Here is a 23793-nt window from a genome sequence, read left to right on the forward strand (position 1 = left end):
TGGCATACAATCAACACCAACCCCACACAAACTAAAGCAAACATCAAAACAATATTTAAAAAAAAAAACCTTTAAAATTTGGTTTCCAGTTTAAGTTCTATCTGTTATGGAAGAGAAGTACTTACTAAAAGAATGTACTCAAACAGCTATGATCAATACGGAAACAAAACTGGGAAGGTAGAGAAAAGGGAAAAGTAGTCCAGAATGTCTCTCACAGCCTAAAATTGGGAAAAGGGTCTCTCTCCTAATGTTTAGAAGGAGTAGAGGCAAAAAAGACCTGAGAATTTCCAATTACTTTAATTACCATTTTTCCCCTTTGCTGTCTTTGGTTTTCTCTACTATTTATTAACCCTCAAGTTTAAACGCTCATTTCACTGATTGTAAGTTATAAAAAATTACCTTACCTGTTGTTGTGTTTGTACTAACGATTCTAAGTACTTGATAATAACAGTTTTAAAATCTTTCACTCGTTCTTTCTGTTAAAGTACAATACATGGAAAAAAAGGTCCATTAGTACAAAACTAAACTTGATTTTACCACAAAATGTGATCACGTTGTTAAGAAAAGTATAAAATTATTATACTTGCCTCAAATCTTCCCACTTCTTTTCGAATCGTTTTAGAGATCTGTTCAAAATCTCTTTCTCCTTGTTGCACTTTTGCCTCCCACTAATAAAAACAAACAAAAGGTACAAATTTTTATTCTTGTCTGGGAAAAAATTACAGAACTAGCTGTCATGACTACTCATTTAATTTAATGTAATGCCTAAAAATCCTAGAAGTTCAATACAGGCAAAGCCCACTTTGGCATCATTCAAACCTGTATGTAACAGTTTAATTTCTATCAATATGTCATTGTCAGATTTAATCAAGATTAGGATAGTCTAGTACTAACTAAACTACAATCTCCACACCTTAATTTAGATTAAAAGATTTTGAGTGTAAAATTCACTACCAAATAATTTAGCAGTATTAGTGTAATTTTCTCATTTCTTTATATCTCTAAAGTATTTAAAAATATATCAGCAATATTCTGCTAATTTCAAGAATACATTTTCATCATAATTTATATGCTCATGGAAGTAATTAGAAAAATTACATGACAAACATTTAAAAAACATTTTTATAATGGTGAGATGTCCAGATTTTAAAAAAAAGTGCAATTATGGTCTACTGAACACCTATCAGTAATTAAATTAAGTACAGAAACAATGAACAGTGTGATTAGTGACCAATGGAACAGCTAAAATAAAATAACTGAAGACTAAGCAATGAAATGATATTTTTCCCACTATGTAAACCAAAACACTGGTACATACTCTTCAAAGAGCAGGTACATTTATTTTAAGTAATATAAAGGTTATCCTACCTCTTCAATTTCCTTATTGAAGCATGGCAAAAAAAGTGTATAAATTATAATAAACTTATACAAATTTACTAAAATACCATATGTAATACATATATATGGGGGATAATGTTGCCTGGACAGCTAAATGTGGGACAAGTCTATCTCTAAAACCATTTTTAGGCACAAAATAAGTAATTATCTGAAATCAAATCAACCATCTCGAAAGAAATATGTAATTATTAATTCAAGGTTAATTTAAATCTTTTCCTCATAGGCATCTTTATCCATTCTATAATTCGGTGGAAGTAACAAAGGGCTCTGAAGACTTTAATGATGATCAAAATGTTAAAAGTAATTCAAAAACAGTTCATAAAATTATTTAAAAAAATAGCTAAGCGTTGAATGGTTCAGAAAAAAATTTATGAAAAATTATGCATATATGAATGACTCATGGAAAATTTGGGTAAGGAGATAAAAAAAGCATTTTAATTAATCACCTCTCTTATTTCATTTTTAGCTTGCTGTATTTTATCTGGTTTGTTAGCAACCATCATTTTTGCTTCAGTTTCACGTTTTTTGAGCAAAGTAATTTGAGCATCTTCCCATTTCTGCCAGCACTTCATTCGATGGTCAAACACACCCTGTAAGTGAATAATAACATAGTACTATTAACTGGGAATTAACATTGAAATACTTTCATTATGCTAGAGGTGCTGTAATATTGAAAACACTAAGATCAACTACTTAAAGGTTGTTCTATTATAGTGAAATACTGAAAATAAGCATGTTTGTATCAGAGAAAATAAATTTCTATATTCATTTGCTTAAAAACCAAAAAACTTGTTATTAGATTAAATCGAATAGCTCAGAATAAAGAAAAAACTATGTACCAAATCCATTTCACTAGCCTTTAGGGTTTAAAATGTGGCCTCTAAGAAGGTTTCTAACAGAGTTTTATGCTTTGAAGAAAGATTCCTTTAATAGGAAAATGCTGGTGTCATATCTACATTGGAAGTTTTCCTACTAAAACATAAAAAGTAGATTTAAGTGCTGGAAATATGCCACAAATTGAAAAAAAAAAAAAAGGAAACGGGAAAAGCCGTAAGATATCAGAAAGTAAGTAAAAATGTAATGGAAGAGATCACCAATTACAAATAAAAAAAGGCAAAGCAATGTAAAGGTATAACAAAATGAGAGGGGGAGTTCTACACAAGATGAAAAGGGCAAATAGATGTATGTATGTAGTATGCAGAACTAAATGAAGAAATAGACAAAAAGACCATAGAAGAACAATTCAACCAAGTCCATTACTTCTTTCCAGGGGTTTGGCCAAGCAAGAGCAAGTGAATGGAGGGAAGAGATGAAATATGAACATAAGAGAGTCGTAAGAAATTTCATGAAAAAAACTGATGAATAGGATGGAATACAATAATAATCCCTTTTCTAGCTTGATGTTGGGGATATATTCATATTATTTTAGTACTTACTAACTAAACAAATGAAGTAAGCATTAGTAACTTGGTGAAACAATTATTTTCATGTACTCCAAGTAAAGAGCTTTTGGATCAAGAAATGGTAAATACATACATGTTCCTATAGAAACCTGATGAAGAGGCATGCATGTAGATAGTGTATTTTTTCAAATGCAGGCTTTCGAACAAAACAAATTTGGATTCAAACACTAGTTTTGTTATTGTATGATTGTGGGTAAATTCATTTAAATTCCATAATCCACAGTTCTTCTAAATGTAAAAGAGGGAAAAGGAGATCTAGATTTATGGACTGAAAATAAAATGAAAAGTATATAGCAGAGTGACTTAACCTAGTGGATGTTTAAATAATTAGTAGGGACTATTATGGATTACTTCTAAATAACAGATACATATAAATGCAGGTGACTAACTCCAGATTTCTACTAAAAGTGCAAATAATAACTTGGATAGTATTTCTAAAAGCCATAATTGGACTGTATTATATTATGCAGCATATTTCAAAAATGTGGGCAATAACATCAAAAACTCCAAATCAATAGAGACTTCTTAAAGACTGTGCATATTTTAATTAACCAGGACAATAGATATGCCTGGGCAAACTGGTAAGTTAAAGCACTCTATCTATAGACATTTAAATCCACCTAACTAGATTTAATTTGTCATCTCATGTAATTTCTTTTCTTACATTAGTAGTAATTCTTAGTGTCCACTCTGTTGCTTTTCTTGTATTTAAAAAACCATATTCCCCATGAAACATTTCTCATTATGAATCAATTTAGCTTCAGCCAAATTGATCTGGACCAAAATCACAAAAGTAATACATCCAACAAAAATATATTCAGAAAAAGTCACTATCATTTAAAACAAGTAAATAATCTCTGCACCTCACCTCCGACACATACACAAATTTAAAAAGTAATTTAAGATTTTAGGCCTAGTTTCCCTTTAAAGGAGCAGGGCCATATCTACTCTTCATTTATAAATTCCTCCATTCAATAACAATTTGATTATTTAAAATATGTATCAATATAGGGCAAAAGTGAACCAAAAAATGCCCTTTAATTTCAGTATTTTCTTAAGTTCTTAATATATATCAACTGGCATTTTCAGTGATATACTAATTTAAACTAATTTGATCCCTGCTCAGTTTACTATCTCATAATATCTCAGAACCATCACATGTTTATTGTGGTACAGATGTAGGAGCTATGGTAAAGGAAAAACTACTAAAGTCAAGTTATTTCAGGGGGAAAAAAAAAACTTCATAAGAATTAGCTTTTCCTTCGTTTTCCTACCCTTGTAACATGAGAATATTAAAAAAAAAAAAGAATAAAAACCATAATAGATCACCTAAAAATGCTATCCTTAAGAATCAAATCATAACTTAAAGTCTGCCTCTGCATGTTAAGATACTAATTCACTCTGGCAGGACTAGCTTCTTCTATAAGACAGATATGCTTACAATGATGATTAACTTTGGCCTCCACCCCCTGCCAATTTATGGTATACATATGTATGCAAACTAGTCTAGGTTAGACAAGTCTGCAGTTGTGGAGCAGTTTTCTTGGCCTACCAGGAAATTTGAGGCTGCAATTTTAATTTAATTAATACTATATTCTAATTCATTGAATCTGAAAGTATGCTGCAGCCAAATAATGAAGATTTTAAATTTCTCAGGGAGTCCATCTACTGTTTTTTTTAATTAATTCTTTTTTTTTTAATTGAAGTATAATCTGTTTACAATGTTGTGTTCACTTCTGGTGTACATCATAGTGATTCAGTTTATTTACGTACACATACACACACATATATATTCCTTTTTATATTTTTTTCATTACAGGCTATTATAAGATATTGAATACAGTTCTCTGCACTATACAGTAGAACTTGTTTAAAAATTCTTCTAATGTATTTCATAAATCTGGATTTCCTGTAAGAATTCCTAAAGAATTCAAGTGCTAAAAACATTGAAAACTATTACCCTCAATCTATGACCCTACTCTAGTGGTTCACAGAAGGCCAATACACGAGAATGCGTGTAAAAAGTTTACCACTTGATATGATAAAATGTGGAGTCTCATATGTTAGGGGCTGTACAAAAGAAGGAAACAAGTTTCTGAGCTACAAGATCAGGCCTGGGCAATATTTTGGCTGGGTGAGCCTTATCTCTTCTTTTAGGGCCCAATTTCTGTTGTTTTCAGCCACTCTACTTTGGCTCTAAACTCTAATGTCCAAAGTACTCCTAGTTTCTAAATAATCATCCACTTTGAAAAGTCTTCTCAATATGGATAAAATAAAGGCCTAAGTAGTATTAAATAGCTATTAGAAATCAGTAAGACAGAAATACCAAAAGAAAACTGGATGAAGGACACGTTCGTAGAAAACAGTATGTAGACACCGTTCATAGAAAAAAGAAATGCAAATGGCTTATCATTTGTAAAGATGCTTAAATTCATAATAACTAAAGAAATTAAAACTTACACAAAAAAGATACCCTCATCATAGGGTGGGTGAAGAAGGAACACATATATTGGTGGTAGTACAAAGAATATGTATAATCTCTTCAAATAGTAATATGGCAATGCTTATTGAAATTTAAAATTCATACACTCTTTGGCCAAGGAATTCTACTCTAGGCATTTTATGCCCGAAGAGTTATTAACAAAATACTTAATATTTAAGATTGGACTCATCAAATAATTCAAGGTACATCTATATGCTAGATGATGGAATACAATGCAACCATTAAAAAGAATGCAACACATATTTACGTAAGTCGCTAAAGAGACGTCTTTAAAATGGAGTAGGTGAAAAAAGCAGGCCAGGAACAGTGCATATAGAATACTACTTTCTGAAGAAGGATGGAAGAGATGAAGGGAGAGAAAACGGGGGTGAGAAAGAAAGAAAAAGAAATAGAAAATTAGCTTCATAAATACCCATAGCTAAATGTATAGAGACTATAGACACAGAATATAATTGTATTTGACTAAGGGAGGAGAGACTAGAGGTTTTAGGTAGAAAAGAAATTTACTGTTTTTGGCTACTAGAACTGTTATGTGCTTGTATTACTTTTTCAAATACAAATGAATTAGTTAAAAAAAAAAAAAAAGACCACAAAAATTCCCTGTCATCATCCTACTCCATAATTTCTCAACTTTTTAATGAAGTTGCCCTGGCTAGATTTTAGGAGAAAAATCAATCTGAAAGAGCTTAACTTATCTTAAAGTATAACTTCACTATAGCTCTTTAATTATCTTTTAGTCAATCAATCACTAATTCATTATTTCCCAAAGTGTGTTCCATATATCTAGAAAGATATTAGTTGGAAAAGAATTCCTGTTCATATGAATTTGGAAGCCTCTGGACTGAACAAAGCTAAATGTCTTGTTTTATATTTTACTCCTTGGCAGTTCTGAGCTTTTCACGTGCATGCTGAACCTACAAGACAGGGATAATGCATACATTATCTCCAAAACTCAGTTGACTGTGGTATATCCTTTGGTGTCAGTGAAAACATTCTGGGAAACATGAATATAACTGTAATTTCATGGAATGTAAAAATAGAGCAAGAAGGTTCATACAGTATGAGAAAACCTGTTTTTGAGAGATCAGCAACCATTACACAGAAAGGCCAATCCAGTAGGGGAGCGTTTTTCCAGGTTAGTTCTTCTCAGCAGGTCCTACTTCTCATAGACAGTGCCTAGTTTCCCTTTCTGAACCCAAAGGGTTTTTGGAGGTGTTACACTTTTTCATAACAGCTCTCAGGTAACAGAGAAACAGGAACCATTATCTATAAACTGGATTTCTGTATATCACAAGTTGCCTAAGTATAACACAGTACACTCTGGTATCTGCTATCTTTATTGTTAGTATCTTTAAATAACTGAAAAGAAAAATTAACCACCAGGAATATAAACAGTAATATCTTAGTAAATACAAGCAAAATTGGTATTTTGGCCAAACCTAAGAAAACACCATACTAAAGTGCTAAGAACCTTCTAGTAATAACTGTTATCAGTGCTAGAGAATAGAATCATCTATAATAAACAGTGTATCAGTGTTCTGATTGTAGATGAATACAAATTTGATCATACTTTAGCTGAAAAAATTTTGCATAAAAAAGCAAGGAACAAGGTCTCATTAAATTTCCAGATGTTTAAATTCAAGGTAAACTTCCAGTTCCCCAACCCATCATAACTAATGTTCATAACAATAATTCAAGGACACCATAAGATCTTAAAAGTATATTCTAAAACATGTTATAGATAAATTAAGTTTAGTTTAATTATCTGAATATTGGAGGTACTTGTAGAATACTAATTTTTATTAGTTAACTGGATTACTTTCCTAACTATTCAGAAAACAACACTCTTCACCCTTAAACATTACCACTAGGTAACACAATTTTTATCTAATCTAGTCCTAGCTCATCTATAAGTACATGGTAACTATACATTCTGGTATATATACAGAATGTTAGCTTACAGTCCAAACTCAAGCTAAAGTCACCATTAAATATTCATTCAACAATCAGTTCTGCTTTTGTCCTGCTTCTTATTGTAACTTTACTAATGATAAGAGAGTTCAATGGGTAGTTTCAGTTCATGCTAGAAAGAGTAATAAACAAACGCTATCAGTAGCAAACTTCTATGTTTATATGTAAATATAGAAGTAAATGTGCATTGGTTTTACCTTACTTGGCATTCCTTAGATCTCTTAAAAACATCAATTCTGTCTACTGTACTGTCTAAGTCATAGGGGAAGAAAATATTAAACTGTGAATAATCATCTTGAAGTCATTTTATATGTACTAGTACAGTATGTAATTTTTACACACTTAAATGTATGCCTAATTGGAAACCATATTCTTCTAAGCAATACACTGAAGTGAGAAGAATTCAGGGAAGATTATAAAATAAGTCTTACTTTCACTGCAGCAATAAGACGAATGTAGTCACTAAGCAGTTCTGAAAACATATAAAAGTCAGCAAAAGCTTGTTCTTGATGTAACTGGTCTATCTTCTCCTCAACTTCTGCAAGCTGAGACAAAGCTCTAGATAGAGCAGTATGATCCTCAGAATTACCTAACATGGCAGCACTTTTAGCAAAGGCAGCTGTGTTGGCTGAAAGTTCTGTAATAAAAAAGTATTCACTTTTAGTGTTCACTAGTAAAGTTTTTAAAATACTGCATTTTTTTTCACTTTTTCTCTAAATCTTATCCACAAATTGTTAAGGTACTTTAAAATAATTAACATAAAAAAACCAGTCATTAAAATGCCTTGGGCATAAATGTCAACTGCTCAGAGCTCTACTGAGAACTAAAAAGAGCCACTGCCTATATACTATATATTAAACTATGTTTAATAATTTCATATAATGATCTGCCTCCCTTTTCCCCCCTAAAGTGCTCACTCTTTCTTTATTTCTAAAAAAGACAAAAAATACATTTTCCACATGGAAAGCACTGGGAACACTCACAATTGATTTATACTACAATATATGGCCTTTAAATATTTATATATCATTGAAAATATGTCTATAATTTTTGATGAGAATACTACTTAGCTCACAGAAGGAAAGCAAGGTAAAATTGTACATACAATTCATGTAAATCTTTAATTCTCTGTGTGCAACAAGAATGCTTAGTAAAATATTAAGAATTTCCAAAAAGATTTTAAAATGTGATCATTTCAGATACATTAAATACAGAGAAACAGATTCAATGACTAACAATTACATTGCTGGATTGCTCTGTTGCTCTGTATTACATAAAGTTCTCTGAAAGAACCATAAAACACTCCCTACAGAGAAATAATACAAACAGCAAAAACCGTTACACTACTTTTAATGATAAATGTATTAGTAGATTTCTGTAACTATTTTATTACAATATATTGCCGGTAATGGCACATACTAAATTACTTATCAGCTACTTTAGAAAGGTGATATTAAAAGCCATACATATATTCTTTAAAAATAAAGCAAAACCAAAAGAACCTCACCATAGAATTAAAAAATCACAATTCAAATTTTCTATGAATTTTTAACACTCCCCCCACTCCACGTTTTTAAATATGGAGGTTCAAAAATAAAGAAAATACTTCAGAGTTTTCTAGGAAGTATAGACACAAAATAAACATTCTAAAGAAAAATTTCAAATGTCAATTTTTGAACCTCATTCTTTAATTATAATAAAAATTACCAATAAGAAATCTTCATTCATTCATTAAATGTTTAACAAAGAGGTAATCAAGTGAACAGTTTTAACTCTAAAATTCAAAATATACTTTTATAAGCTCAAGATTTTTCTACTTCTAAATCAGAAGTTAGATTAAAATAGAACAAAAAATGTTAAAGTTGAAACAGAAATTCTCTTAAACTATTGTTTTCTCTTTTTAATAATAACTTCAGACTATACATTTAATACAATTTAAACAAAATATCTGAATTAACTTATGGTGTTAAACACATAAATAAGACAAACCTTTTCTATGACAGACCAAGGCTTCAACACTGGCATGAAGTTTCCTAAGTTGCTGATCCAGATTTTCAAACTGCTGCTGCTTTTCTTCAAACCACTGAGGAAAAAAAATGAAAAATGTGGCTAACTTAGCCAGAACAAACCACTGTAAATTAGGTTACCAATAGCAAACTACATTCCTTGTTTTAAAGCAACAAATTAACCATGTATAACCATAGTGGTCAACTGATGTGTTGAGAACTAAACTCAATAAGCAAATTAATATCCTATTTTCTACTTGTACAGCTTTAAATGCAATTGTTGGGCTCATTAATTCATCTCATTATTCAAGTCGAAAAATCAGCTCTTACTGCATCCGATTCATTCATCTTGATTGTCATTTTGTTGACAGCGTCGGCAGCCTTGTTCACCATCCTCAATATCCCTGCTCCACTCAGAGCCTGTGTATTAACTGCTCTAGGCAGCTGGAATTGAATGACAAATAAGGGCAAACAAACCGGTTAAAAGCCTAGAGGTTTAACTGGCCACAAAAGAGAATGCCCTAATACCCACCTCCCCCCAAAAAAAGACAAGGAAAAAAAAGGTGGTTTTATTTTCTTCACTCTCATACATTTCAATAGTGAGATCTAATTTCTCAAATACACTACTTGTACATTCTCAAAGGAAAACTTAAAAAATAGACTTTCCATTTGTTTTTCTTTTGCACGTTTACATTTAGATGGAACAACACTCTGTTTGTCAAAATATATTAAGAAATTGCCAAGCACCTTAACACTGGCCACCTGTTTGGCAGTAGAAATAAACTGTTTATAAGGAAAGAAGAAGAAAGTCTAGAGAAAAATCTCCTTATGCTCAGTTAGGAATGTGTGGTTTTGAATTTTTTAACAATTCAAGTAATGTTTAAAAACAAAAAATTCAAGTAAATTAAAAAAAAAAATCTCAACCAGTAACAAACAGAACTATAATAACCTGTTAAGAGGGCAAAATGTGCCAAACATAAGGAGCAGCATGGTTATAATGGTTAAAACTGAAGCTCTTTCGAGTAACAAATTTGCATCTCAAAACTTTAATAAGACTATTAGAACGTAGACAAACACACATTCAACCATCTCTAAAATGAGGTCTGAAGAAACATATTTCATCACATGCCTAATCAACAACTTAGGGCATTCATTATTAGACTATAAGCCATTCTTTTAAATCTGGTTTTAAATTTTCAAGACAGGGACTGATGAACCTATAATTATTAATCAGAAGAAGATATTTTGCTAGTAGTTTAGTTAAGTAATTAATTAGAGCCAATTAAATTACTAAGCAAAAAAAATCATTGCTTTATTACATCTATTAATGCAACTGTTTACTGAACACCTATTCTTATATAAATGATAATGCTGATAATCATAAATAATGAGAACATTTACATACAAAACTTTTAAGGAGAAATAATACCTCTGAACTTTCCAAGAACTGCCTTAAATCTGGATCCTGTAGTAAAGTTGGATGTTTTACTGTTCTTTGAAGATATCTAGGATTTGAGAATAAAACGCTCCTTTATATATCAGTAGTATCTTACTTTAAATCTTATTTCAACAAAAGGATAAAAATCTAAAAATTAAAAAAAAACAGGTAAAAAGATATTTTGCCTGCCTCCACTAATTATTCAGAATCTTACACCAATTTAATGAATAAAAACTGTATTCATCTTTTGAAAATTCGTAATTATGTAAAAAAGGACATGATAGAGGATGGGGTAAGGATAGGAAGAGGTTAAATGACTTACCAAACTTCTTATTGCAAAGCATCAGATTTACAAAAGGGTATATTCATGAGTTTGTTAAATAATTTTATCTTTGGGTCAGTATGTTCCCAGTTATTACTATGTATCTCCTAGTAAAACACATATTCCAGTCAATTAGTTTTTTTTACCACTATCATTACCAAAATGAAGAATATCCTACTAATTTTTTTTCCTTGCCAGCAGATTTAAATTATCAAATCAATTTTGGTCCTTATTTGACAAGAACTAAATTTTCTTTAATACTTCTGTTTTTAAGGTTTTGCTATTTCTGATAAATGTCTTCCTTATGTAACACCACATAAAATAAAAATAAAAGTAAAGAAAAACATCATCATTAAATCATTATCAGCCCAACTTTAGTCATTTTTCTTTACTAGAAAACCCACCTCTGACATGTATAGTAAATTACCAATCATTCTTTCATAAAAAAGAAAAGGTCTATTTCATGATTCTTGTTTACTTAACTATTCTCATTTTTTTAAAAAAATTACTCTTTTCCCAGATTAATGATTACATGCAGTAATATTTCAATTACAGTATTTTCTCTAACAGTTAGTAGGTATTACTAAATGCAGATACTATTTCGGCAGAAGAAATACAGTCAGTAATTTCTTCTATGTCTTTACAAGATTATAAAATACGCCTAAAATAAAGTGATTACCTTCTCTAAAATCATGCAATATATAATGGTTAAAATGACTCCTTAAGTTAAATGGTTAAAACGACTGCTTTAAAAGTTCTGCTTTTATATATTTAAAAAATATACACTATATTATACTTCATTAGCCCACAGAAGTAGTTACTATATTAGAAACAGAGCATTTCATAGATATGCGCAGTATAATCCACACTGTGGTTTAAAAAAATATTTGCTACATATATTCTAAAGCTAAAAAAAAGAGTTGCAGTAGGAACACTAATCCTCTAAGCCTGAGAAATGTATTTTCCCACTGGAATTTTACTTACAATTTTATCACTGAAGTTCTCCAGTACTATTAGGTAAGTTATTTAGTTGTTTCGACTGTGTGCTGCTTAAAGCAATTTGCATAAGTTGTACACACAACAGCTGGTAAATAGCAAGCACTTGGGCATTTGTAAAATGAACAAGCAGGGAGGAAGATAAAACATCAAGTACCCAACCTTTAAGAAATATTCTAATATTTCAAAACAAAATGGAAATACTACCATATTCTAAAATAGTTTTTTAAAGTGGGTTCTGCAGAATACTACTCTCATGCAAAATTCCATGAAAAAGATTGGTTCTTCAATAAAGAAAGCATGAAATATATACATATTCCTTTCTTTAAGATGCATAATGAACAGCAGTACATTAAGCTCTGGGAGAAGCCTTGCAGAAAATAAACCCGGTTTACCTTTGTTAAACCTTACATTAATAAAACTCAATTTACTATAGATTTCCTTTTTTCACCCTAGTACATACCAGAATTCTGAGGACTCAATTTTGGAAAATGATATTCTAGAAGATGACAGTAAAACTTAAGGATTACATAAAACAAAGAGCACTTAACCACTCAAAAAAAGGTATTAAGCTTATACAATGTTAAAATTAAAGAAAGCAACATAAAATGGATTTTAAATTAACAACTATTTGTAAATATACATCAATTCAGAATTAAGGTCAGAGAGGATTGTAGGTATACAATGGAAGGAGAAGAAAAAGAGGAAAAGAATGTAGGAAGAGGACATGAACAGAGGTACAGGGAGAAGCAGACACACTGAGGGAAGACAGAAATGGTAGATGCAGTGGAACTGATGAAAAGTAAGTATCAAACTTAACAAGAGTTGTTTTCTGAGATTTGCTCTAAGGAAGGGTTACTGATATATTTATAATCACTTACGGCTTTCAAGATTCTATTTACATATCAAAACTAAAACAAAATAAAGCACGTTATACAAAATGCTTCAGAGGAAGAGAGTTAAAGTATTTCTCTTGCTTAGAACTCAAACACATGTGCTAACAATGAGAGACTAGAAAGGCAGAAAACAGCTTGGGTCTTTGATGACATTCATTTGTTCATTTAACAAATATTTATCGAGCATTTACTGCATGTCAGTTACTGTTCTGAGTACTCAGAATGTATCAATGGACATAAGAGAACAAAATTCCTTCCCCAGTGGAGCTTTCATTTTAGTAAGAAAAGACGGCCATAAACATATAAATTACGTAGTATGTGACAAAGTGGCAAATGCTGTGGAAAATGAAAGGACAAGTAGAGAAGGGACAAGTAAATGGGATCAAGGGTGTAAGGTGTGGTTGGTGACGATTTAAACAGAACAGGTCAGAGTGAAACCAATGATCAAAATAGGCTTCAATGCGGAGGTGATATTTCAATGTCTGAACTTGAAAGAGGTAAGGTAATTAGCCAAGCAGCTACCCAGGAACAAAAGCTTTCTAGGCAGTAGGAATGCGGAGGGAAAAAAATCTTAAGGTAGGGAAATACCTGGGATCTTTGAGGAGCCGCAAAAAGATGAGTGTGCCCTAGAGCAGTGATCAAGGAGGATATGAGATCAAATAAGTAAGAGTGAGCAGTGCATATCACATAAGATTTCATAGGTGATTATAAGGACTCTGGCTTTTATTGAGTGAAACTGGAGGACTGGGTGAATGGGGGGGTGGGAATATGATCTGATTTATTTTTTAAAAGGACGAGTCTGGCTGCTCAATTAAAAAAACAAAAAGAGCTGAGGTACAAGAATGGAAACAGGGAGACCAATCAGAAACCTACTGCAGTTAATTTAGGCATTTGGACTAGTAGTTGATGGGTGAAAGATGTTGTCCATATATTAGAAGAATGCAATAGGATTTCCTGATGGATTTGATAATCCTAAACATCAGCCTATCTCCAAACTTCCTGATATGAAAGAGTAGATTACTCAGTCTGCACTAACTGTTTACGCTATGCCAGTTCTGTTTTTAGGTGCTTGGCATTAACACAATCCTAAATGATACACTTATATTTTAGAGAAAAGGAACAATGCATTTAAGTTAAGTAACTTGCTCAAGGCCTTACAGACAGTGTGTAGTGAAGTGCAGGCTTCAACACAGAAAGGATTCTAAATCATTACACACTGTATCCTGCTACTTTACATTTCTCACCTAAAAAATAAACACAATATGCTCCTAAGATAAGAAGTACTCTCAAGAAAATCAAGTGAGTGATCTTTGGGATACTTAGAAGTAGTTTCTGCTTACTTTACTTGGCATTGGGAGTACTTGGGTTCTTAACCACTCCCTTTCTCTTCCTGTATTTGAATACTAGATGTTTATCTTTTTGTTCAAGAAAGTCATCTGGAGTCTCTAAGTTGAACAAACAAGTAAATACATAAATGCATAATACAAAGTATACAAAGAAATATTTCCCTGACCTGCCAGATCCACACATATGCCTACCTAATGTTTAAAATTTTAAGAAATCCCACAGAAAAATCACTTTAAAAAAATCATTCCTTTGCTTCTACACTTTTTCACCTATATTTTCTACAGTCATCTTTTCTAATGTAAGATAAACTCATAGTATACTGTTTCTTTTTTCCTCACTACTGCAAATTCTACTAAGGTAGTATTTAACAAGTAACATTTACTAGTAAAGAAACTATCTTCATATACACACTAGATCACAAGATTCAACACTTCCTCAAAATTCTCAATGTTACATACTGAACCAAGGTATGGCTTAAGTACTATGCAATGCATCCAAGTTGCAAGAAAGGTGAATGTAGAATCAAATTATATGTCCTTGGTACAATAAATCTTCATTAAGTTCCTTATCAAGCATGCCATCCGAAATATTTCAATTTTACTCATAGAAAAATAGGACTGGAAAGGTTTTTCAAAAGGTCATGGTTACACGTTCAGGAAGGACTAAGCAAAATCAAGGCAGTACATTATCTACCTTTATTCTTAAAAATATTCTATGACCTTTCACAACAGAATCAATTCTAATGTCTAAACTAAACTTCTGTTCATGCAATTTAAATCCTTTTCCTAAATAACTGCTGATTTTCACAATCTCATCTTTTAAGTCTTCTCTGATACAAGATTTTAAGCCACACACCAGCTTTTCTTATTGCAAATTGTTCAAACCCGACTTTACTGTAGCATTTTCTCGAAAGTAAAACAATTTACTACTAAAATCCAGAAATATGTTACCTTTAAAAAGTTTTAAAAAATAATTTGTGCTCTATAGATATATTTACTCCCATTTAAAATCTGTCCTACCCACCTCAACCACTAATTTCAAGCCAAGAGAGAAAATAAAACAAAGAACAAAGAAGCAGATTCAATTAGGATAACAAACAAAATTCAATTAAAATAACAAACAAAAATTTATAAAATTAGAAAACGTTTTAAGTCTAGGTAATTACCAACTTATGTAATAAAAGTTGGGCTTTAAAGATAGTTTTAAACTTGTTTTCTCACATTTTCAGCATAGCAAACAAGGAATAAATGTTAAGATTCTGGGAATAGGAATTCGTCCCACGTATCTCCCTTTTAGTAAGCCACAATGAACATAAGTCTTCAAAGCTATAGGAGATGTGTTGAGTAAAGTAGACTAAAGAAAGATACTGCATACATATGTATTGTATACATACATATTGTCCGTGTGTGTGTGCGTGTGTGTGTGTGTGTGTGTGTGTATACACAAATATCAGCCTTTAAGTATGCATGCAATCAACTTAAGCAATGACTAATACTTTTGTATACTTACGTCAAAATTAACTATACAGAATTGAAGGAGGGAGCACAAACCTAATTTTTCATTGTATTTATTGATATCCCAATATTACTTACTAACAATTCAAAAGAAAAATTAATTTAGATGAAAATAGGTGCTAACTTTGTTAGACAGACTATTTATAAGAATAAAAACAGAACAAATATACAGTATTGTGTTTTTGAAAACAGCAATTTTCTTAATAAAACCTTAAAGCACTCAATAAGAGTCATCAAGTGGTACTCTGAAAAATTTAATACTTAAAATATACTTTTGCCACTAAATGCAATTAAACTTATATTACTGAAGTAAAAACATGAGAGTAATAAAGTAGGGCTGATCAGAATTACCTTTCAAGAGCTGCTCTCCGTTTTTCTACAAATTCTGTGGATGATGAATCTTCTTTACCCACTTTGACCTTGGTCATGCCTTTGAAAAAATTTGAAACTCTTGATGATTTTCTATTACTGTGAAACATCCTCTTACAATCATTTCTGTATAATTTAAAATATATTTTAAATTTGAACTAAATTAAAAAGCTCCTAAATCTGTAACCAGTATCATACTTTTGAGAAATGAAAACTCACAATATATTAATATCTCTGTTTGGCAAGTACTTATTTATAATATAAGTTATAAGAGAGAACAGATAAAGCTGAGGTTGAGTGAGCTGTGTCTGTAGTTTTCTGACCTGCAACTGCCTGAATTCCTTACCTGTTATATATTACACACAGTAAATTAAAATGTGTTTTCCTTTCTTATGAGCAACAATTATTGTTCTTTACTTCAGGGAATAGAAAAATAAAAGTAAGTTTAATCCATGAATATGCTAAATATTTCTTTTGCTGCAGATTCTAAGAACATAGAATTCTTATTTATTATTTATTTATCATAGCTGGTTTTAAAACAGTTGAAATAATGAGCTTTTTCATAGAGACACTGGAAACTCATCAAATTTAAAAAATAAAAATCATGTAATTATTCCTTTTTGGCAACTTCAATTTTAACACTAATATCAGATTGCAGATTTTCCTTTTTTTCCTGTTCTTTTTAATTTCAAAATTAGATTCTGTAGAAATAAGTACTGACACATGCTACAACATGGATGAACACTGAAAATATTATACTAAGTGACAGAGGCTTGTCACAAAGGACCATACAGTATATGATTCTCTTTACAGAAAATGTTCAGAATAGGAAAATCTATAGAGAAAAAAAGCAAAGTAGTGATTGCCTCAGACTGGGGCATGGGGAAATTAGAGAATGATGGCTAAGGTGTAAAAATATTCTAAAAATTAACTGTGGTGATGGATGCACAACCCTGAATATAAGAAAAGCTACTGAAATATACACTTCAAATGGAGTAACTGTTTGGCATGTAAATTATACCTCAATAGAGCCATTAAAAAATGGATTATGTAAAACCATGTAATTCTTATGAAGGCTGGTACATCTAAGCATATATCAGCCATGAACGTTTTGTTAAACATAATTCCTCTGAAATACCAATAATTTAAAAAGGAAAACTCAAACACTTAAAATTACCTACCCCAAGTGGACTACTACATGTGGCATGTTAATTATTTCACATATTCTGTTTCCCTGAAAAAACTTTACCACTATATATAGTTCTTTGCTTTTTCTTCAACAAACTTCTGCCCATGCTACTTCCTAGAGGTAAGTAACAATTACAGGCCACTGTGGTAAATAAAAACTTACTCTAACCAGTTACCTCTTAAAACTCTTCAAATTCTTTGTTGCTCTTTTCTAAAAGTTTGGTGAAAAGAATGTTTTTAATTCAACTAAGGGTCTATAAAAGTGGTAACAGTTACGCGCTAATGAAAGACTCCTCTTCCTTCAGTGGCTTCAGAAGAGGGAAAAGTACTACTACTCTTATGCCACCACAAGTGTTTGTTACTTGAAAACCACTGGTTTGTAATTAAAAGGGTCTCTCATACTTAAAATTATTCTTACACAATATACTCATTTTTATTTAAAAAAAACTTGATGAACAACATGAAACTTAAAAATGATTGCTTCTCTAGTTGGTTTTCTGCCGGGAACGTCAGACCAACTTGTTACCCACCTTTAGTATTGTTTAGACTTTATGCACACACTTTGAGGAAATTGTTTAACTTTTCGTCTTACTGTTTGACTATGTATTTCCTGATTTCTTTACTTCTACCTTTTTTAAAAAAAACTGTACTTCATGTGGTTGCCTCAAATCCTTTCAAATCTTTTCAATCTTCTCAGTAGTCTGTAGAAGGTTTAAGATTACTAGGGCAACATACTAGTTTGAAACACAATAAAAGGGTGTAAAAATTTAGTTTTTAAGTCTTTTGGGGGGGGCAGTCAATGACTACGGGTTAGTGTGTCTAGCCACCAAAAAGACAGAAACAGTTTTTTTGTTCTTTCCTCTTTTGATATATAAAAGCAGCTGAACAACTTAAAGGCAAAAAAATGGTATCAATAATAAATAATTTATGATAAACTTAAGTTCATTATATAGACAATGGGAGGCCAAAAGATACCACTGCAACAGTTCAGAGAACAGCAAAATAACATTATTAACTAGATTAGCAATTGTCAAAGTATGGTCAGGATATCCAGAAGATTTCTGATACCCTTTTGATGAAGGATGGAAGGTACACACAAAAATCTATTTTCATGATAATACTAAGTTGTTATTTTTATCTTTCTTACTATTATTCCATGAGACCTCAGTGGAGTTTCACAGAGATTATACAATATGTTATATCACAACAGATAGAGTGCATAAGCAGGTATGAGCTATTTTATATATTTTATAAACAACAGCTATTTTCTATTTAGCAAGAAATTTTACAAAAATGTAAAAAAAAGCTAAAGCAAGCCTCTTTTACCATTAAAGTTCTTTGTCTTACAAAAATTATTTTCACAAAAATTTTATTTACAGGTAGTGAGCATATTATTTTTATATAAACAGAATTTTAAAAAATTCTCATATAATAAGTATCAATAGATATAACCCACTAAAGCAAAAATTCTTTGGTGTCCTTTATAATTTGAATAATATAAGGGGTCCTGAGACCAAAAAGCTGAATAACTGCACAAGATTTCTGAATTTAAAAAAAGAGAAAGAACATAATAAATCCATGTAAATACAGTAGGTTTCAAAATCCTAAAGGAAACTGATAAAACTGCTTTTCAAATCATATGCTTAAAAAAGTAAAATTAGTAATTTAAATATCAGTAAAATTCATCTAAAATATTTTTCAGGGTAATCTTATGTAAATAAAACCCTATGACTTTCTGAAAAGACTGGAAAAGATACTACAAAATTTTAAGAGATGACAGATGTCTTTTAATGGTGGGACAATGGAAGTTCCGCTCCTCTTTTGTAATCTGCATATTTTTAACTAAGTAAGCCTTTATTACCTGTATAAGTAGAAATGTTTTTTAAATGTTAAGTTGAGGTACATAATAAACAGATGAGTTTAAATAGTTTCTATGTGAGCAAGGCTAGATCAAATCTTCTTTTTTGTACAATGTATAGCTGAGCACAAAACACCTACATCCCTTAGAAAAATGTAAATATGCTAATAATATTAAATATCCTCTAAGTGTTAATTACTAATAAGATATGCTAACAACTCTAAAAGGGTTTTCAATTGCTTTCACCTCGGCAAACTCTGACCCAATATTTAACATCATTGTATTATATAAATCAAAATCCTCAGGTGATAAAAAAATAAAACTACTAGCTATACATTCTTCAATTAGTGAATGACTATCATAAATAGAACATTTAAATTCAGTATCTTTAGACATTGAGATGTCATGACAGTAAATGACCATGGAATATACAAATCTATAGTTCAAATTGACTAGTAACAAAAATCAGGTTTTTTTGATTCATACTTACCTACTATACTCTTTTCTGGAGCTGGTGGTACAATATAACCAACATGTAAATACTTGCTTGCTAACTTGCTATGCAAACCAAGGAAGTCACTGAATCTCCTTTTAACTGAAAATTCACTCTTGCTGAACATGGAAAGAGAAGTCTACAAGTAAAGAAGAAGTATTTCAAATTTTGAATACTGAACAATTATTTAGAAGTTAATGTAACATGTAACTGTGAACATGCATATATATACATACACACTGGTCTATTCTGCACGAAAAGTAGAGTAGCTAACTAATTTGATACAAAGATTTCTATCCAAAAAACCTTCAAATCACAGATGTTTTTTACAGAAACTTAAGAGGACAGGAAATGTTTGCTTTATTCCACCTTTGACTCATCTCACTGACTCTATCCGTATTTATATGCCAATGATTCTTAACTCCTTACATCTGACTCAGATCTCCTCTGAGCTTCAGTCTATATATTAAGCCAGCATTTGGGGGGGGGGAGGTAATTAGGAGTCCAATATATTGAAATGCCAAAGGGAAACCACCACTTAAGTCTCACTGCCACCTCAAATTCACCGTATTTCCCCCTGCTCAAACGTAATGAAGGGCACTTCTCTGTTTTTTTTACAACTATACTCTAATGCTTGGAAAAGAGCCTGATCCTATGGTGTTTAATAAAGAAGTATCCGCTCAGTGAATTAACAAATCTCACCCCACAATGTGTTCCTCCCCTTGTGTTGCCTTTTCTCCAGAAGCACTCGAACAACTACAGTTCTTAGGCATCCCTCCTCCCTAACTCCTTACATCCAAGCCCTATTGACTGTACCTCCTATGTAACTCAAGCTGTTTATTTTGCTCACCCCCAGAACCAATTCCTTAGTATAAAGTACTACTTTTCACAGCTAGGACTTTATAGACTCTCTCTCTTTTTTTAAGATTTGAAGGCCTACAATCTTTTTAAGAATTGCAATGGCCTCTTAACTGGAAATCCTGACCCTTATTTTGACCCTCCCAATTCATACTGAGTCAGAGAGATCTTTCTAAAACAAAAATCTAATTGTGCCATACTCTTGTTTGAACCTCCTCAATGGTCTCCTACTTCTGTCTAGATTAGATCCTTTCATGCATACTCTCGAAGGATATTCTACTTACCAAACTATTCACAACTCATTTTAACTATTTACTTATATGCAGTCTTTTCTGGATCTTTGTAAAGACAGAGATCACTCACACTTAATAATCATAGCATTCTCAGACTACATATAGTGAGGGCTCAATATTTTTTTAGAAGAGCAAAAGACTCACTTTTGTTGTTACTCTATACGCCATGTAAGCATTCATGCCATCACCTGTAAGAAAAGCCAAACAACACTTTGAAAAATCAGAAGCTTAACCACACATACACACACAAAAGGTAACTATGTGAGGTAATATGCTAACTTGACTTCAGTAATCATTTCATAATGTGTACATATATTAACTTATCACATTGTACATCCTAAATACACACATTTTTATTTGTCAATTATACCTCAATTAAGCTGGAAAAAAAAGCTGCCACAGGTTTAAAAATAAAAGCACCATTTTAATATTGTAACAATGCATTTAGTTAAGAAAAACAACACATTAACAACCAAGCTAATTATCAAACTGAAGCATGCACAAAATGTAATAAATATCGACTCACCAACTTTCTCTGGATCTGATACACCAATTTCTATATCAAAAACATCTCCATTTGCTTCTTCTTCAATCTAGGAAAGCATTTTTTTTGGTGTTAAAGACTCTAATTTATATTACTGTCATAACACTAAAAACTGTAATTTTTACCATTTATCTTTTATTAGGGTCTCTGTCACAACAAACAATTTAAAAAATCACTCAACTCTCCATTTCTGAAAAATAAAAGCTGTCACGTTTCCTGACTATGTAGAAAACACACACAAAGATAACAGGAAAAGGACCACTGGGAGAAGTAACAGAAAATCTTCCATTCCCCCAGCTTCTTAGATGTAGACAAAAGTTTTACTCTTCCGTAGGGATACTGTGGAATCTTTTTGTTTTACATACTCAATCTTCAGATTATTAAGATAATTAACTCTTTAACTATTTTTAATATTAGTATTTTTTCAAAGTTGCATCTCTTCTCTTTAAAAACCAGGAGGTAGCCATTACTTTTGCCAGTAGAACCCTATGTACTTACAGAAATTACTATACTTATAAGCAACTTTAGCATCATGATTTCTCTAATTACCTAGTAAACACATGTTCTTCTTGAAGCCAATGAAATCATCATAAATCTCACAGAAAAAAAGAAATAGGAAATATTATAATCCTATGAAACTACAAAGAAGTACTTCTTATGCCACTATAAATAAGCAATCCTTATTAATAGCAGTTCCAAAGAAACGTTTTGTTATTCTCAAGATGCAGCACAGAAATTACATCTTGCAAATTTTAAAATCAGTATTGTCTAAGACTATCTAAGAGAAGAGTGCATTTTTCTAATGATAATTTTTTAAGGTAGCCCTCTTATACAGAATTTTTAAAAGTAGCCTCATTTGAATTGTAACATTCATAAAGTATATAAATCCTAGGTATATAGCTCAGTTACTTTTTCAAAGTAAACACATCTTTGTAACCAGAACCTAGAATAAGAAAAGACACTATCATTATATCCTGGAAGGCTCTCATGCTTTCTCTCCGCTCACAACACATCCTCTACTCTGCCAACATGATTACTAACAGTGATTACACAGCTTTGATCAAATAAAACTACTCAAGATATCACTTGATTGTGTTTAAGTTTTCAAAGTACTTTCAGACATTTTATTTGACCAAAGAGGAACCCTGAGAGGCACATATTATCACCATGACATCACAAATAACAAATTCCTTGACTAAGAAGGAAAGTGATGTGCCCAAGTCACTGGATTAAAAAGTGGTAAGGATAAAATTAGAAGTCAAGTCACTCAACCTCTTTAGTCCAGTGTTCTTTCTCCGAAGTGTCTAAAAGATTTTAATTACACATACGTAACAAAAGAGATGCTGGGAGGGATGTATCATTTACATATTAATTTAGAATATAAACATTTTTCCATACCTCCTCCCTGGATCTATCAAAGATCACTGGAGCAGACATACTCTTTGATTCAATTCTGGGAGCAATGAGTGTAGTGGGGGTCACAGGTGTGACTGCAGGAGAAGGTTCAGAGGAGGGTATAGGTTCCCTTTCTGGACTGTCCAGAGAAACTTCTTCTGTAGCTTCTAGATACAAATTAAACAAGTTAGTTAAGGACATGGTAACAAACTCTCAATAGTCTACTGTAACAGTTAATGAATTATGAAAAATATTTTTGCATGACCCAAAATATAAAAATGCCATTTTAAAATAATTGTTATAATGTATGAATCCTTCCTTAGTTGTTTACCAAAACTTTAAAACCAACATGATTTTCTTGATTTTAGGAAGAATTCTGTTAAGTCATCATAATTATCTATACTAGTGGTAGGAATAAGCTAGTAGGAAAGCAATGATGTGGATAATTCCACATTCATTTGTGTCTGGAGCTGTAACATATCTAATACTTATGGTAACTTACCTTCCAAAATCTTTTATTCAGGCCAACTTTATGATTCTTTTATACATACGAACACAAATTTTATGGCAGAAGGCTGCCCCAAACTATCCCAAATGGGATTAAAAGTTTGTTAAGGGAAATCCACAAAGTTAGTAATCTAAAGCAATCGACTGCTAAAGATTAGTGGATACTACTTGAATATACAAATATGATCCAAAGCAAATAGGTGTTCAGGTTTTAATTCAAAGTGTTCGTTCACTTGAAAAATCTAAAATTAAATATATTTAGAAACAAATCAGATCAATAAACTGAATGTCTACAAACTAAGTCACATTGTGCTAAACGCAATGGAGAAACACAAAGAAATGTAAAATATCATACCTGCCCTCAGGGAGTTTATAATCTAGTTGGGAAAACAAGACATAAGCATGTGGAATGTTAAATAATAAAAGACAAATAA

General features: G+C 31.4%; 1 protein-coding gene across 1 annotated transcript in view; it reads right to left on the minus strand.

Moving 5' to 3' along the window:
- SNX2 (sorting nexin 2) overlaps nucleotides 1–23793 on the minus strand; it is a 50634-nt gene that overhangs the window by 1579 nt on the left and 25262 nt on the right. The window contains exons 3-14 of the mRNA XM_006216500.4: nucleotides 22856–23019; nucleotides 21440–21506; nucleotides 21058–21101; nucleotides 19760–19901; nucleotides 16206–16284; nucleotides 10771–10846; nucleotides 9672–9785; nucleotides 9325–9418; nucleotides 7767–7972; nucleotides 1845–1988; nucleotides 588–668; nucleotides 405–476 (exon numbers count right to left, since the gene is read on the minus strand). Of these exons, the coding sequence (XP_006216562.1) occupies nucleotides 405–476; nucleotides 588–668; nucleotides 1845–1988; nucleotides 7767–7972; nucleotides 9325–9418; nucleotides 9672–9785; nucleotides 10771–10846; nucleotides 16206–16284; nucleotides 19760–19901; nucleotides 21058–21101; nucleotides 21440–21506; nucleotides 22856–23019 (1283 nt within the window). The remainder of the gene's footprint in view (nucleotides 1–404; nucleotides 477–587; nucleotides 669–1844; nucleotides 1989–7766; nucleotides 7973–9324; nucleotides 9419–9671; nucleotides 9786–10770; nucleotides 10847–16205; nucleotides 16285–19759; nucleotides 19902–21057; nucleotides 21102–21439; nucleotides 21507–22855; nucleotides 23020–23793) is intronic.

The sequence above is a fragment of the Vicugna pacos genome, chromosome 3 (genome assembly GCF_048564905.1).
Source record: "Vicugna pacos chromosome 3, VicPac4, whole genome shotgun sequence".
Classification (NCBI taxonomy): Eukaryota; Metazoa; Chordata; class Mammalia; order Artiodactyla; family Camelidae; genus Vicugna; species Vicugna pacos.